General features: G+C 40.4%; 1 protein-coding gene, 1 long non-coding RNA gene and 1 pseudogene across 5 annotated transcripts in view; 2 read left to right on the forward strand and 1 right to left on the reverse strand.

Moving 5' to 3' along the window:
• The first annotated feature begins 1,112 nt into the window (after positions 1-1,112).
• ppp2caa (protein phosphatase 2 catalytic subunit alpha a) lies at positions 1,113-5,792 on the forward strand. Of its 2 annotated transcripts, none has more exons than XM_027023889.3 (7): positions 1,113-1,523; positions 2,819-3,028; positions 3,252-3,425; positions 3,706-3,795; positions 3,997-4,158; positions 4,605-4,723; positions 4,932-5,792. In XM_027023889.3, the coding sequence occupies exons 1-7, from the start codon at positions 1,422-1,424 to the stop codon at positions 5,002-5,004; spliced, it is 930 nt and encodes a 309-aa protein (XP_026879690.1). In that variant the 5' UTR covers positions 1,113-1,421; the 3' UTR covers positions 5,005-5,792. The 2 variants fall into 2 exon arrangements, with proteins under 2 accessions (XP_026879690.1, XP_026879691.1); XM_027023890.3 differs by lacking the exon at positions 1,113-1,523 and adding an exon at positions 1,581-2,152.
• A 665-nt stretch (positions 5,793-6,457) lies between these two features.
• On the reverse strand, positions 6,458-7,382 carry LOC118240733 (uncharacterized). The gene is made up of 3 exons (XR_014123278.1): positions 7,228-7,382; positions 6,844-6,914; positions 6,458-6,596 (listed from the first exon to the last, which is right to left on the reverse strand). It is a non-coding gene; the product is annotated as an uncharacterized LOC118240733 (long non-coding RNA).
• Positions 7,383-11,098: 3,716 nt separating this feature from the next.
• The window catches only part of LOC113586043 (leucine-rich repeat and immunoglobulin-like domain-containing nogo receptor-interacting protein 1 pseudogene), a 28,428-nt pseudogene continuing 22,978 nt past the window's right edge, over positions 11,099-16,548 (forward strand). Inside the window, exon 1 of one of the 2 annotated variants that reach the window (XR_014123279.1) lies at positions 11,099-11,570. The product of XR_014123279.1 is annotated as a leucine-rich repeat and immunoglobulin-like domain-containing nogo receptor-interacting protein 1 pseudogene, transcript variant X1 (transcript). The other variant, XR_014123280.1, reaches the window with a different exon arrangement.

The raw sequence follows: 16,548 nt of genomic DNA on the forward strand, positions 1-16,548 counted from the left end.
AGTTAGCAAGGCTCATATCGACTTGAGAAATATTTACTTAGATTTCCCTTGAGTAGGGAAATTGTAGTTTTTAATATATTATTATATATGTATAAAAGTTACCAACAGGCGTAATACATGTGGCAGTCCAAAGTGATGGAAACAGAGAGAACGTAGAAGGTTAACACCAAGGTAGTCCCAGTGGTGATAGGAGTGGGTGGGGTTGTGACTTCCAAATTGGAGGAGTGATTCCAGGAATGACAACATCAATCTCAGTCCAGAAGAGCACACAGGAACAGCAAAAATATTACTCTGTAACTTCAAACTCCCAGGCCTCTAGTAAAAGACCAAAGTGTGAGGTAAAAGATATGACCACCCACTGTCAGGGTGAGGCAGGTTTTTATATATATATATATATATATATATATGTGTGTGTGTGTAAATGATGCTGTCTACAAGCTACTTTCTGAATTGTTTATTTTTTACTGCCTGAAAAGTTTCATCTGATTATTATAATTTTTGCTGAGTTTGATCGATACATATTTATTCAGTGAACTATTATTAGGCCTAACAGTCAGCAACACGCCCCCCTCCCCCGCACTTTCTAACAGAAACGCCTTTTTTCAGCTCTTGAGGTGCGTTCAATTAGACTACCCCCGCTATTTATAAAACTTGTAATTCGAAAACGGTGCTTTAATAAAATCCTTACAATAGACATATATATTGGGATGTATTTAGAGTGCATTAATTTGCGATTGAATCATAGCTAAAGAAATAAGAGTTTTTAATCATTCTACAGCAAATCATAATCTTCAGTAAATTACTTTAGCTATGAATGTCATCGATTGATACAACGTAGCCATCAATGTAATTTATACAGGAAGCCGATAAAATGTTTTCAGTATCTCGAGCTCATATATATATATATATATATATATATATATATATATATATATATATATATATATATATATATATATATATATTCTAGAACTCTGATGTATTCACGTCAATCAAACAGACATCATTAAAACTGAGGTTTTAACGTATGACAACGTTGAAAACAGAAAACCAGAAAACAATGTACCACTATACAAAATGCTTGCGTTGTGAACACTGCCCAGATTCTGCTCCATTGCTGCGCGCGGGGAGCAGGCTGTGGTTGGCAGAGAGAATCAAGAGGGAACTGTGCAGTGGGTTTATGACCTGTACTTATAGACTTATGACATGTACTTATAGACTTATGACCTGTGTACTTCTTCATTAGCACGGAACAATCTTTTTTGCGCAGGATAATCACATCATTTGGGTCTGTTTTCATATAGCTGTAGAAGTGCTCCATATTTTGGACTTGTTTTTATCCGCGAGACCTGGTTAAATAAATCTGTGTCTGCAGTCTCCGCATTCGCTAAAGATCGGTTTTGTTGGTCTGAACTGTCAATATGGACGAGAAGGTGTTTACGAAAGAGCTGGATCAGTGGATCGAGCAACTGAACGAATGCAAACAGCTATCGGAAAATCAAGTAAAAATTTTATGCGAGAAAGTAAGTAAGTTTTCTCAAGTTTCGTTGCACCAATAATTCCGCACGAGTGCTTGTCGATAATTTTGTGGTGGGTGTTTGTCCTACAGTAGGTTATCTAGCTAAATAAATAAACGACTATATTTGTAATCCGCCCTGCGACTGGTTGCGTGTGTATGAAGATGGCGGCGGTGTTTTCTGTTATTATTGGCCACCAGTCGTCCTTAGACGGAGCCATTGGCTGTTAACAAGCAAAGCTCGGCGGGTGTGCCCACTTTAGCGTTCTTCGTTGTCGGGCAGATATTTCGAGAAAAACGAGGCTTGGAAATAATATTTCGTCTTACAATATGATACCACACTAGCGACAGCAGTATATTAAAATAGGCGAAAGGGCTTTCAAGTATAGGCTGCTCTCATCAGACAGAATGAGAGCAAAAATTCTGATTTGTAGAGATGTTTAGGGTACTCTAAGTAATTTAAAAGATTAGTCAAAAATAATGCATTTTGCACAGTTGGAATTAATCAGATATAGCGCTTGTATGTGACAAATAACGTAGGAACAAAAAGTGGGCTCTTGGGTAACTAGCGTAGGCCTGCAGGATGGAGGTGTCAAACTCCAGATCGCGAAGGCCACACTGGCGCCTTGATGTGTGGTAAGTCTTGAGCTGCTTATCTGTCATGTATTATAGAAGGGAGACTTGTAGACTGTGAAATGGTGTGCCCTCCTGGTGTAGGAACGGAAATCTTTCTGACCATCCTTCTGAGAATATCTCTTGGTAACAGCCAGTCTAATTTTGGATGATCAGTGATTTAATTGCAGAAGGATTTTTGCATTTGTCATAAATAAAGACACAATGAAGGATTTGTAAAGCAACACCCCCAGGAATGGTAACCTACATACCTGAGATGTCAAGCATTTTAGTTGTCTAGTTATTCTGTCCTTAGTAAATGCAACCTGACATACTCAAGGTTTTAATTACAATATTTATCATAATCTAAACAAAATTACCATTTTATTCATTTGTATACCCTTCAGTATTGGATTTAGAATTCACAACAAGTGCTCCCTAAGTGCTCCATGTCCCTGAAAACCTTTGCATTTGAAAAAGATCACTGGACAGGCAGCCACCCTGTTGATGTGAATTGAATTGTGGTTTGATTCATTAACTGTGAACACAGTGACTGTTCAGATATAAACACAAACAGTTAAATGCAGTTGAATGAAAAGTTCTAAAATGTGTTCATGTATTTCTGTAAATAAATGCTTAGGCTGCATGTCTGTGGTCCTTTGTATGATAATCCTCTGCCTGCTTTTTCAGGCTAAAGAAATTTTATCAAAAGAGTCCAATGTTCAGGAGGTGCGTTGCCCAGTCACTGTGTGTGGAGATGTGCACGGGCAGTTCCACGACCTCATGGAGCTCTTTAAGATTGGTGGAAAATCGCCAGACACAAACTATCTCTTTATGGGTGATTATGTGGACCGAGGCTATTATTCTGTAGAGACTGTCACCCTTCTCGTGTCTTTAAAGGTAAGAACAACAACAAAAATTTTCCTTTTTTTCCAAGCAAGGCAAAACTCATATCTCTGCATTTAAAGAACTGTCTGTGTGTGTGTGTATGTGTGTGTAAATATAAATAGACAGTATTATCACTGGAATAAAATTCCAAAGCATGTAAGTTTAAAGGAGATTTTTTGGCAGTTCCAAATGGCAAAATTCCTTCCATCATCTTTCAACTTTTTTAATTCCTCAGGTTCGTTATAGAGAGCGAATTACCATCCTCAGAGGAAATCATGAGAGCAGGCAGATCACACAGGTGTATGGCTTCTATGATGAGTGTCTGAGAAAATATGGCAATGCAAACGTCTGGAAATATTTCACAGATCTTTTTGACTACCTTCCCCTTACGGCACTGGTGGACACACAGGTAACCCACTAAAAGAACGTCATATCTGTAATTAATGTGCAGCGTGTAACTGTAATAAAGACTTCTTTTAGCAATGAGTATTTTAAAGGTTGGTGGACACAGGAGAGTATGTATGCTTATGTAAAGGCTGGTTTTAAGTAATATTTTTTAAAAATTGGACTTCAATGAGCCCTTTGGGGGAAAAAAAGAAAAAAAGTTTGAGGTCTCTGTTTGTGAGGATTGATGCTGTATTAGAATGCCACAGCCAAAAATAAATCAACCTCTCTCCATGGTTTTGTAGATCTTCTGTCTCCATGGGGGTCTGTCTCCATCCATCGATACTCTGGATCATATTCGAGCACTGGACCGCATTCAGGAGGTCCCGCATGAGGTCTGCATCTTCTCTGATTGCTTTTCCAGGTTTTCCAAAAGCCACCAACACAGATTTGTAGTATTTCGCAATTTCTGCTAAAAGACCATACATTTCATTTTGACAATACATCAGATTTGATCATTCTGAGATGAAATATTAAGTTTTTAATTCCACAATAGTTTGCTGATACTAATCCTAACGTCTGGTTGTGACCGCCAGGGTCCCATGTGTGACCTGCTGTGGTCAGACCCAGATGACCGTGGTGGCTGGGGTATTTCCCCCCGAGGAGCCGGCTACACGTTCGGCCAGGACATCTCCGAAACCTTCAATCACGCCAACTGCCTGACCCTCGTCTCTAGAGCCCACCAGTTAGTGATGGAGGTAACACAAAAATGACTAAACTAAAATAAGTACAATGGTTCTTTAAGCCCAGTATTTTCCAGAAAAGAGTGGACTTGCTCTAAAAAGTATATTCCTTTATTTTTTTAACTTCTGGTCTTTTTAATTTCTTTGAAATAGATCAGTATAAAGGCCAGTGTGTCAGACCAGATAATTTGGTACATGTGCCTGTTTATGTGCATGTATTTTTCTCTGGTGGGTAGTTCTGATTTACACCTGGGAGCTTTTTAGCTTCAGGTCAAGGTTTTGATGAAGGATGATGGGCCACCTACTGAAATCTGACCAAAACTCATGTGAAAATGTACGACAGAATATTCTTGTGCATTACCTCAGCAACTCCTGACTGTGGTACTAAATGTCATTGCTATATTTTATTTGAGATGATATGTTGATGACATCATCCCGTTTTCTTCGCACTCTTTTTATAGGGCTACAACTGGTGTCACGAGCGGAATGTAGTTACAATCTTCAGCGCTCCAAATTACTGTTATCGTTGTGGTAACCAGGCTGCCATCATGGAACTCGACGACACGCTCAAGTATTCATTGTGAGTGATTAAAAGGCATGCAGCCAACCCCCCTGGGTCTAAGATACATTCAGTACTTCTGTGTAAACACTCATCTAAACCAAGGTCGCATAAATACCAGCATCCTATCCTCCTTTCAGTGTTCTGACCAATCAGATGCCCGGGGTGGTACTCTGTTTTTATGTGTCAGAGTGTACTATTAAAACGGAGTGTGTTTCTGTTTCTTTAGCTTGCAGTTTGACCCTGCACCAAGAAGAGGAGAGCCTCACGTTACCCGCCGCACCCCGGACTACTTCCTGTAACGTTCCAGTGCCTGATGAAATTCTGTCCACGGCGCGATTCACCTCACAGGCTCAACTGACATCATCAGGAGGGGAAAAAAGATAACTTCTCTCATTTCTAACTGGTAATAGAATTCCTGAATTTGTCTATGGACCAAAATATTTCCATTGGCATAAAGCAGTGAGAGATTCTACAATCTAAAAAAAAAAAAACCACAATCCACGCGTGTCAAAGTGAGGGAACGTTAATGGAATGTTGTTGTTGGGGTTTTTTTTGTTTTTGTTTTTGTTGCCTGCCTGTATAGTGACTAAAAAACAAAGACACTCTCCTCTCTACATGTGGCTTCATTGGTTTCCCTGTATTATTTTACAGTGTGTTTTATCCTTCAGATCATGTACAGTGCGGCATGTGCTTTTGGCTGGACAATGTTGATTTTGTGGTGAAGAAAAATTATTGCCATGCACAGCATTGAACAGCCCCGTTCAACTTCCTGTTCAAGAGAAGCTGTCATGGGATGTATCCCTGACTCCAAACAAATTATTCATCTTTTATAATAGGGAAATATGATCTGAAAGGTTTTGCCCTGCACTTTATTGGTACAGTTTTTTATCAGTGTTATTAGGTTATAGCATAGCTACAACTGATCTTGTTTTGTTTTTTTCCCCCTGCTATTTGTAAAACCAAGCACTTAAATTTCTTTGTTTTCAGTTGATGGAAACTGCAAGGTAGACTCCTTTTTGCTATAATTGTAAGAAAAATGTAAACCGTTTTTAAGGCTTAGGCTCAAAGATAAACTTTTTTTCTGCAAGACGACTGCAAGAAATCTGTTTCTTACTGATTCTGTGTGTGTGTGTGTGTGTGTGTGTGTGTGTGTGTGTGTGTGTGTGTGTGTGTGTGTGTGTGTGTGTGAGCGCTTGCAAGTAAGTATGTATTTTATGTGAGGGTGTGCCTGAAGTATAGGTTGTGGCCTTGTTCATTTCTTGCTGAAACTACACACATTTTGTTTTCATTTCACCAACTGAACCACTACTGGCTGGTTTATTTCATTTTATATCCAGTAGATGGCAGCATTTTATTATTTTGTAATAATAGAATGTTGTAGACTATTGTAGACTATTGAAGGCCTTGTTAAAATGCTAAAAGATTTTATAATTTCACAATCAAATATGTATCTCCTCCTCATACGACAAGATATGCAGATATCTATGCAGTCCTGGGGGGAAACCCGTTTTAAATGCAGTTTTGAAATCTTCATGATGGACTGAGTTGGGCTAATCCTTCTTATATTAACGTTTCCATCACATTTTCCCGCAATTTGATCAACTGATGTTTTCATGAAATTTCAGTACAAACTCAAAAGTATACATCTTTTTTAATGTTCCTAGTTCATTCTTTTATTTCAAAAAATGCTAATAAAAAGTAACAGTCGCCAGACAGGTTTCGTATTTATAGATATACTTTTACTAGTAGTCTAATGAAAAGTGCTGCAGGTTTTTGCTGATTTTTTAATTAAACCCGAGCAACTGACCACGTACTAAAGGCTGGTGGTGAGGATGTAAGTGACCCTCCCGCACACCTGCAATGTAATGCAGACTAAGGAGAGGAGCCAGATCTGACGGCATGACGGCAGTATCAGAATCCCATGTACACACACACACACACAAACACACACCAGCACGACAAACCAGGAACAGATGGAGAGGGGCTGAGTCAGCAATCAGAGAAAGGAAGGGAATTGGCAGATTATCACAGAACAATAATCTAGACTATGTGCAGTATAAACATTTATTGCAGAAGTCAGAAATTTCCACAACATTATAGTATGTTGTAAACAACCCAGTATGATTGTATTATGTTACCTGGTGCCCTCTGCTAGGGAAAAGAAGACATTCGAGGAGGGTAAGACAATCTTCCAGATGGTTTAAATGACCTTGTGTGTGTGGGTGGAAGAGAGGGGGGAGGGGGAAGGAGAGAATGTTTTCTATTCACTTATTATTGGAGCACCAACAGCCTCAATTAGCATTCATAAATCCAAGCATTCTCTCACGCACTCATCCTCTCACATACATACACGCACACACATTAGACAGAGCCTGTATATCGGCTTTGTCTTTCGTATGTTTTAATTATGTCTAGCACTGGCTTTATTAGTCCTGTTACAAGAAACTGTGATAAATTAATAACAGTTATCTCACATCATCTCAAGAGTAAACAAATCAAGGTGATTTTAAATAAATACTTACATTTGCTGGCCAGTTAGCTGTCATTGGGTTTGTTTACTGAGATCAGCACCCACACAGTTCTAACTTCAATTTCTATTTCTATCTATTGTATTTATTGTTACTAAATTATTTACACCCAGAATGCTTCATAGAGCAACAACAAGCAGGAGCTTCAGATTGTGGACATCATGCTCAGAAAACCTATACTGCGCTCATGCATTCACACACACACACACACATGCACACACACTCTCTCTCTCTCTCACTCTCTCTCTTGCTCTCTCTCTCTCTCTCACTCAGACAGGAGATATAACCAAGAGCAGAGAAACACACACACACACACACATCCATGCAGAACGAGTACAAAGAGCACAGAATCGAGAAAGTCTCAGAAGCACTGGCTGCCAGCGCGCGTCACTCACGGCAGGGCTGTTCACTTCAGACTAGAGTCTGCAGGATGCCACTCTAACCCTACAGTCATGACCAAAAGTTTTGAGACCAACAGAAATTTTGGTTTTCACAAAGTTTGCTGCTTCAGTTTTTATGGTGGCAATTTACATTAACTCTAGATTGTGAAGAGTGATCAGATAATTGCAGTCATTCCTTGCAATAAAAATTAATCACAAACATTACTGCATTCCAGCCACTGCATTTCAGCCCTGCCACAAAATGGCCTGCTAACATCATTTCAGTGATCTTCTCATTAGCTCAGGAGAAAGTGTTAAATGGGGACAAGGCAACTGATTTAATTCAACAATTAATCAAATCATCAAGAACTTCAAGGAGATCAAGAAAGTCAAGCAAGTCAAGAAAGTCAACCAGGACAATCTCCTAAAGAGGATGCCGCTAAGGGACTGTTTGGGACATCTGGAAAAATGATTGTCCAGAGAAGAAAAGGTGAGCACATGAGTCCTGTGTCATGCCAACATTCAGGCATCCTGAAAGCATTTATGTGTGGTTGCTTCTCATCCAAAGGAGTGAATTTTGCCTAAGAATATTGCTTTTTCACTGCCATGAATAAGGAATGGTATCAAAACATCCTCCAAGAGCAAATTCTCCCAGCGATCCTGGAGCAATTTGGTGATGAACAATGCTTTTTCCAGCATGAAGGAGCACCATGTCACAAGGCAAAAGTGATAACCAAGTGGCTTGGTGAACAAAATATTGAAATTTTGGGTCCATGGCCAGGAAACTCCCCAGATCTCGATCCCATTGAGAATCTGTGGTCAAGCCTCAAAAAGTAGCTGGACAAACAAAAACACAGAAACTGTGATCAACTCCAAGAATGGATTGCCATCTGTCACGATTTTCCCAGAAGCTGATATCCAGCATGCCAAGGCGAATTGCAGAAGTCTTAAAAAAGAAGAGTCAACACTGCAAAAGTCTTGCTTAAGATGGTTGTATTTGACAATAAAAAGTAAAAAAAAAAAAAAAAACTTATGAAATGCTTAATATTGTACTTCACTATACCATATTAACATCTGCTGACAAAAGGATCTAAAAAAAATAGAGGCAGTAAACTTTGTGAAAGCCAAAATTTTTGTCAGTCTCAAAACCTTTAGCCACAACTGTACAATGCTCTGCACCCTTTCACTGATACAATTACAAGTTTATTTATGTTGTTTTACACACAAGATTTTGCAATCCCAAAGTTGTTAATTTCTAGAGTAGAGGTATTAAAATCAGGATCTGCCTTTTGAAGTTACTGGTGGTGCACTAACTGGTGGATAATTTACTAGTTGGGGACTTGGGAGTCCTAGGTTTAAGGAGAGTGGATAATCTCTGACTCCTGTCCCAGACAACTATGTCCTAAATATTTCTTAATGAGCTTAGTGGATTTCTGAATACAGCTAGCCTAGCTACCCATCCCGTGTTTACACACCGGAACTTTTCAAAAAAGTTCCATGTCATGTTTAGTGTTTGATCAAGATGAGTGAAACAAGTGATTGTAGTGAATTTGAGCATAGCATGATAGCACTGGCCAACAAAAATATAACTTGTTTCACAATCTAAAATAGTTTGACCTCATAGAACTATCATGTATGGTTTTTAAGTGACAAGACAATTACTTTTTACATTAATTATATATTACTTATTCATAAACAAGGCTGTTATTACAAGCATACGTCTAAAATGTACAGTGTATGTGTTATGCCCATATTTGGCATCAGGAACATCTCTCTTCAGTGTCCAGCAGTAGTCTGTCAACACAGAGGGGATCTACTCTCCTTGGTACCACTTTTGTAAGCTATATATAATGACCTACAAGTATACTGCAACAAAAAAAAAAAATCTATGGGTGATAGAGGCATTCTGAAAACATATTTGGATTCAGTGTGCCAAAGTACATAAGAAGCAGGTATTTTTTGCAGGAAGCAAAATCATTGTCGACCACTGTAGTTGGCGCTGTGCATGGTGGGTCTAGCTTCTTCAAACCATCTGTCATTGTGCAGTTGTTTGAAGAACATACTGAGAATTGTGCACAAAGCAAAACCTTCCTGTGTCTGGCCATTCCGCGAACAAAGACATGCTTGTGGCTGAGAGTGGGTCCGAGAACGTTGATAACCATGCCAGCAAACAGATCCTAATCAAATCACACATGAGTTTATCATTGGTGAGCAGAATGCCATCTCAGAATGCACCACATATTGTACTTTGTCCAGACTGCACTATGATAGCCAAGGAGTATCTCAGATGCTGCTGATGTTGTCATTCTTGTTTCCATTTCATTGCTTTTCATTTCTTCAGTGTTCAGCAGCTCCAGGTCTCAACCCTGTCAAGTGACTTTGTGTTGAGGTAGAAAGGGCTGTTTCCAACAGGATTGTTCAGCTGTCCAACAAGCGGTGACTGTGCAATGGTTTCTGGCTGACACAATGTACCTAACCCCAAGCAGACATCTTACAAGTGCCTGCCTAGTTCATGCTGTTATGACAACCAAAGGAGGCACCACACGTGACAAAATAGGTGAGCCTGTTGTACTGGCAGCTCAGTGTAGTGTCTAAATCACAAAGCATGCACGCTCAGTGTGACATCTAAATCACAAAGCATGCACGCTCAGTGTGACATCTAAATCACAAAGCAAGCACGCTCAGTGTAACATCTAAATCACAAAGAATGCACACTTAGTGTAACGTCTAAATCACAAAGCATGCACTTTGGGTTTTAGAATTCAAACCCAACTGGTTCACAAACTCTCATTCACTCTCATTCACTCTTTATCAAGATGCTTCACTGTGTAGTGATCACCAGCTTTCCTTCAACATCACCTTGACAACTGCTTCCAATTAATGACCAATTAGGACATGCATGTATTCATACCTGTCCAAAAGCCACCGTAGTGTGCAAGGTCTCATGCTCTCTAGTTGAATGAGGTGTTTCTACGTCTTATTCTTCTCTGTTGTTGGCTTTGATGATCAATCGTTATATTTTTTTCTAGGCACACTTTCGTTTTAACAAGATCAGCTGAATGTCTTTTTGCTGACTTTATCTCCAGTAAAATCATCTTGTACTGCAAGGATAGCTTCCTGTAAATAACCTTTGACATATTAGAATGTGCTATTACTGTTGTGGTCTCTTCAGGCTGTTTCAGCAGGACTACCTGAGGTTTGGAGGTCCACGTGATTCTCCAAATATTTATTAATGAATGGGTTTTTAAGTTTAAACCAGTACATGGAGCTTTTCAGTGTACTGGTTTAAAATTAAAAACCCACCTAATCACCAACAATTCAGGCAGCTCTTTATTTACGAGTATAATCTTCAGATTGCTGAGGTCACGCACACACACGTTTTAATTCTGACATTTTCCTGTCCTGTTCTGTCCACTGGAAAGATAATCACTAAAGTAGGCTGTGACGCACGAGGTGTCACCACCGTGGGACTTAGTCTGCGCAACTTTAATTTCTCTTCCCTCTGGTGTTTTGATCTCTCTCTTTTTTAAATTTATTTATTTTTTACCTAAATCCGCAGATTTGGCTGGCCCATCAACACCGCATAAAAACCCAACTGAAGCAATGTAGACCCTTGCTGGGAATCCACGTCCGTCTTTATTAAGGAAATAAAGAAATCGCACATAGCCCCGTCGCGGACTTGTTCTCAACTGCTCAAGACTGTATAAAAGGCAAATAAACCAGAAACAGTATGCTCTGCGCTTTCAAAAAACTCAGTGTTTTAATTGTTGTATCTGTAGCTACTATGTGACCATCAGTGTAGTTTGGTGGGGTAAGTGTGTACCTGCGGGTTAGTGACTGATCCCAGGTTATTCACGTGTAACCAAAGTCACTTCCGTGGCGTGGGACGCGACGGTGAACCGGCACTCTTCGCCGTTTTCTTGATGTTCCCTTGCATCCGTCTCTCAGCGTACTCAGGTAGGTGCACCTGTTTTTTGTTTGTGTGTTTGTTTATTTTTAATTCACGCACGGTAAATGGAGATGATATAACTCATAAAGTGCATTTGGAATACGCACGAAGTACGGCAATTTTTTATCGTAAGAAGCGATATTGACCTCTGGTAAGATTCTCCTATTTAAGTTTCGCCGACCATTTTAATGTAATTATTTTTGTAGTCAGTTGCATGGTTTTATATATATACTTTGTTACCATCTGAGGCATGCACTGCGAGGCAGAGATCACTGGCAACCTCATGTTAAAATTATGTAAAACCATCTGCTGTTGGAAACCGGGACTTGTAACTTTTAGTAACAAACGAGATGCGCTGGTCCAGGGACAGCATTGAACTAGGTACAGGTATGCCGTAAGAGCAGAATTTTTGAGCATTTTGTATCTTACCTGAGTATATGTCATTTATTTAATTTTACTTCGATGACTGAAATTTTACTTCACTAACCATGAAAGTATATTTGCCGTGATGCTTTTGACCATCAGTCAATTAATTGAGATGAAACCTAAGCGTTTAATGTGGAATTGTTTGGGTATGGTAGAACGAAAAAACCCCTGATCACATGTTCCTCTTTACACTGTAACATGTCACAGTCAAACGCTTAAATTTGAATGGAAATTACATGTGTCTTGTATGATAACCACGTAAAACTTTTGATCTTTTAGCAGGGCCAGTCTTTTATTGCAAGCACCTTAATACTTTAATGCAAGTGGATTAGTAGGTGTTGGACTTTCAATTTAATGAGAGTATAATGATCTGTATGTTTACTGAAGAATCTGGACCCTTTCCATCACTGCCATAGCACTTACATACCTGAAATTAAACCATTGTTGTTCTGATTCATCTAGTCGCTAAGGTTTGTTAAGGCTTACACTCTGTATCATTTATCAGCAAACACAGAAATTAATATTAATAATGCCATGTACAGATGTTGAGGAGTTGTCAGCTGTCTAATGAACTTCAACATCAGTACCACCAGGAAGACTTTCACTTTATTGCTATTTATACACAATGGGTGTTATGCAAAGCAATGCGCGTGAATGGAATACACTAAAATAGCAAAACAGGCACACATGCACATAAAATTACTTTAATATTTTAATGCATGTACCCCCCCCCCCCGCCCAATACAAATGCAAATATTGATATTCCTAAACCAAACCTAAATAATGGTTAAAAATATTTATTTACATTTACACTTACATTTACGGCATTTGGCAGACGCTCTTATCTAGTGTGATTTACAAAAGTGCTTTGTCATTTACTCATAGAATATATCTTAGTACAGTACAGTAGGTTAGAATCAAACATACCAATGAACTAGAATACTGTAGAATACAGGGATGAATGCTGATACCTAGAAGTACAAAATACATAAGGTCTATCTTAAACAATGATAAGTGCTATAAACAATAAGTGCTAGAGTTTGTTAAACAACATAAAAAACATAAACAATACCCTACAATACGTACTAATTTAGTCAATATGGGAAAAGTGTCAGTTGTCTTTTAAATATTCTGCAAATAGATGGGTCTTCAGTCTGTGTTTGAAGACTGCAAGGGACTCTGCTGTACGGACAGCAAGTGGGAGTTCATTCCACCATCTTGGAACCAGGACAGAAAATAGTCTCGATGCTTGTCATCCATGATAGCTGAGGCAAGGTATTTCAAGCCGAGCCATACTTGAGGTTCAAAGTACTCGAGGTACGGATCAGGCTTTGACCATTGACCTCGTATGAAGGGGCTGGTCCATTTTTGGCTTTGTAGGCAAGCATCAAGGTTTTAAATCTGATGCGTGCAGCTACAGGGAGCCAATGAAGGGAGCGCCACATGTGTGGAGTAACATCTGTAAACTTCGGAAGATTGAAGACCAGTCATGCTGCTGCATTCTGGACAAGTTGTAGAGGTTTGATGACTCAGAGGAAAATCAGCAAGTAGCGAGTTACAGTAGTCTAGCTTTGAGATCACAAGAGACTGCACAAGCACCTGGGTAGCTTCCTGCAAGAGAAAGGGTCAAATCCTTCATATGTTACAAAGGAGGAATATGCAAGACCAGGTTAGATTAGAAACAGGAGTTGAGAACGACAACAACTGGTTGTCCAAAGTTACACCCAGGCTATGGGCAGCTTCGGATGGTGCTACCAGGGAGTTCTCAAAGGAAACAGTGAGGTCATGGTAAGGGTTGGGAGTACCTGGGATGAACAGAAGCTCAGTTTTACAGGGGTTGAGCTTCAAGTGGTTGGCTGTCATCCATGATGCGGTGTCAGTCAAGCATGCTGAGATACGTCTGGAGACCTGTGTGTCAGAGGGAGGAAAATAAATAAATAATTAAGTGTCATCAGCAAAGCAGTGGTAGGAGAAACCATGAGAAGATATTACATCACCAAGAGAACGAGTATACAAAGAGAAGAGAAGGGGGCCTAATACTGAGCCATGTGGAACACCAGTGGAGAGTCTACACGGTATGGATGTGGATCTTCTCCATTTCACTTGATAGGACCGTCCATTCAGATAGGACTGAAACCATCTCCAAGGAGAGCTAGTCACACCAAGCCTGGAAAGAACAGACAGAAGAATGTTGTGGTTCACTGTGTCAAAGGCTGCTGAAAGGTCTAGAAGAATCAAAACAGATGACTGTTTGGCAGCTTTAGCGGCATGATGTGTCTCAGTCACCGTTATGAGGGCCATTTCTGTAGAATGTGCCAGTTTGTAGCCAGACTGATTGGGATCATGCAGCTGCTTCAGGGTGAGACAAAGAGACTGCTCATTCAAGGTATTTTGTGAAGAAAGAGAGAAGTGATACCGGTCTATAGTTAACGCTGGAGCTGTCCAGTGTGGCCTTCTTGAGGATTGGTACCCCCCCCGCGGTTTTGAATGTAGTAGGCACGTATCCAGAAGATAAGGAGTTGTTGATGATGAGATGAAAGGAAGCAGATTTCTTGCGATTGTCTGGAACAGAGCAGAAGGAATTGGATCCAGCGGACATGTAGTCGGATTGCTGGAAGTCAGGAGTTGAAGAATTTCATCTGAGGAGAGAGGAGAAAAAGAAGTCAGAGTTGGATGTTGGGGAATGCACATTGGTTGGAGGGGTGGGAACAGAGGAAAAGGACTGGCGGATTGCTGCAACCTTCTCCTCAAAGAAGGTGATAAAATCCTCTGGAGTATGAGATGAGGAAGGAGGGGAGGGGGACGATTAAGGAGAGAAGAAAAAACAGTGAAGAGTTTGCGTGGATCAGATGATGATTCAAATTTCTCTCTGTAGTAGGATGACTTTGTAGATGTTACTTACAGTGAGAACTTGGAAAGGAGAGACTTGTATGAGCTGAGGTCTGAATCTACGTGAGATTTCCTCCACCGCCTCTCTGCAGTCCTTAGTTCTCTCCCGTGGCAGTGAAGTGTTTCTTTTAGCCAGGGGGCAGGTGGGGAGGACTTAGCAGGTCTAGAGGAGAGAGGGCACAGAAGATTCATTGATGAGGAGAGTGTAGAAATGAAAGTATTTGTAACTGTATCCAAAGAGAGAGATTATAGAGAGTAAGGGTGAGGAAGGGTGGACAAAATAGTAGAAGTAAGGGAAGAGGGAGTTATGGAGTGCAGATTGCGATGGAGGGAGGAGGAACATTTTGGAGAGGACTGGCTGGAAAGAAGGAAGGGAGAGAGAGAAGGATAGAAAGTGATGGTCCGAGAGATGGAGGGGGGTGACTGCGATGTACGATGTTGTGGTGGTATGGGTGAAGATCAGGTCCAGAACATTGCCCGCTTTGTGAGTCGGAGGAGAGTGATTGAGGGTGAGGTCAAATGCTGTCAACAGCGGAATGATGCAGGAGGAATGCAGCTTGTCTGATGGAAGGTTGAAGTCACCAAGGAGAATGAGTGGATTTCCTTCAATGGGGAATTGACTCAGAAGGATGTCGAGCTCATCAATGAAGTGATCTAGGGAACCTGGAGGGCAGTAGATGACAATGATAAGAAGTTTGGTGGGGAAAGACTGTAATGGCATGAAATTCAAAAGAGGAGATGGAAAGTGTAGAGAAGGAAAGTGGAGTGAAATGCCACTCTCAAGACATTAGGAAACCTGTGCCACCACCTCTGCCAAGATGCCTCGGAGAATGGGTAAATGAAAAGGCAGAGGACAGGGCAGCCGGAGTTGCCGAGTTCTCAGGGGTGATCCATGTTTCTGTTAGAGCCAGGGAATGTAGGAAGTGGAGAGATGCTAATGCTGAGATGAAGTCAGCCTTCTGGACAGCAGATTGGCAGTTCCAGAGCTATCACGATACGTGATGGTGCAGAGCGTTGTGAGTAAGTGAGGTTGCTGAGATTGCGACGTCTATGATAGCGTCGAGGATATCTGTGGGTTATGTGGACAGGAATTGTGAAACACATTTCAGATGCTTGATTTGTGGATGAGATAAAAGATCGAGATAATATGAGAAGATACTTAGCTGAGTTTGTGAAGTCCTGTAGGTGAGATTTAGATGAACTGAATGAGAGCACCACCAAACCTTATCCAGATGTTGATTACCACTACAGACATGAGTCGTCCTAATAACCAACCAGATGATAATCCAACGAGACATAGCAAAGCACATATATATACTTATGTTTTAATGAAAGCATGAAAAACATTTATTAAAAAGCATTTTGCTTTATGGAAATTAACAAATGTTAGCATGTCATCCGAACGGTCATGTTTTTCTGTCACCACTGGGGTATCTGGTCCCCCATAGTAATGTACAACCACAAACCTAAGCAAACAGTTACTCAGCTAGTGTTTTTGTACCTGCAGGAATATATAATTTGTACAAACACACATTCACATAATGTGCTGGCCAGAGTCCACATTTTGTTGTGTGTGTGTGTGTGTGATAGGGAACTCTGTAGGTACCAACACTCAGTTATGCACCTGCTGGAGATCCGGACTATGATGCAGAGTCACTCCCTGCCCTGTAC

The sequence above is a fragment of the Electrophorus electricus genome, chromosome 4 (genome assembly GCF_041902795.1).
Source record: "Electrophorus electricus isolate QZ-2024a chromosome 4, ASM4190279v1, whole genome shotgun sequence".
Classification (NCBI taxonomy): Eukaryota; Metazoa; Chordata; class Actinopteri; order Gymnotiformes; family Gymnotidae; genus Electrophorus; species Electrophorus electricus.

Excerpts from the sequence above, each read along its gene's own strand:
- ppp2caa (XM_027023889.3), top strand. The coding sequence starts at position 1,422 with ATGGACGAGAAGGTGTTTACGAAAGAGCTGGATCAGTGGATCGAGCAA. Across the intron at positions 3,029-3,251 it reads CCCTTCTCGTGTCTTTAAAG|GTTCGTTATAGAGAGCGAAT; the intron begins GTAAGAACAACA and ends TTAATTCCTCAG. Across the intron at positions 3,426-3,705 it reads CGGCACTGGTGGACACACAG|ATCTTCTGTCTCCATGGGGG; the intron begins GTAACCCACTAA and ends ATGGTTTTGTAG.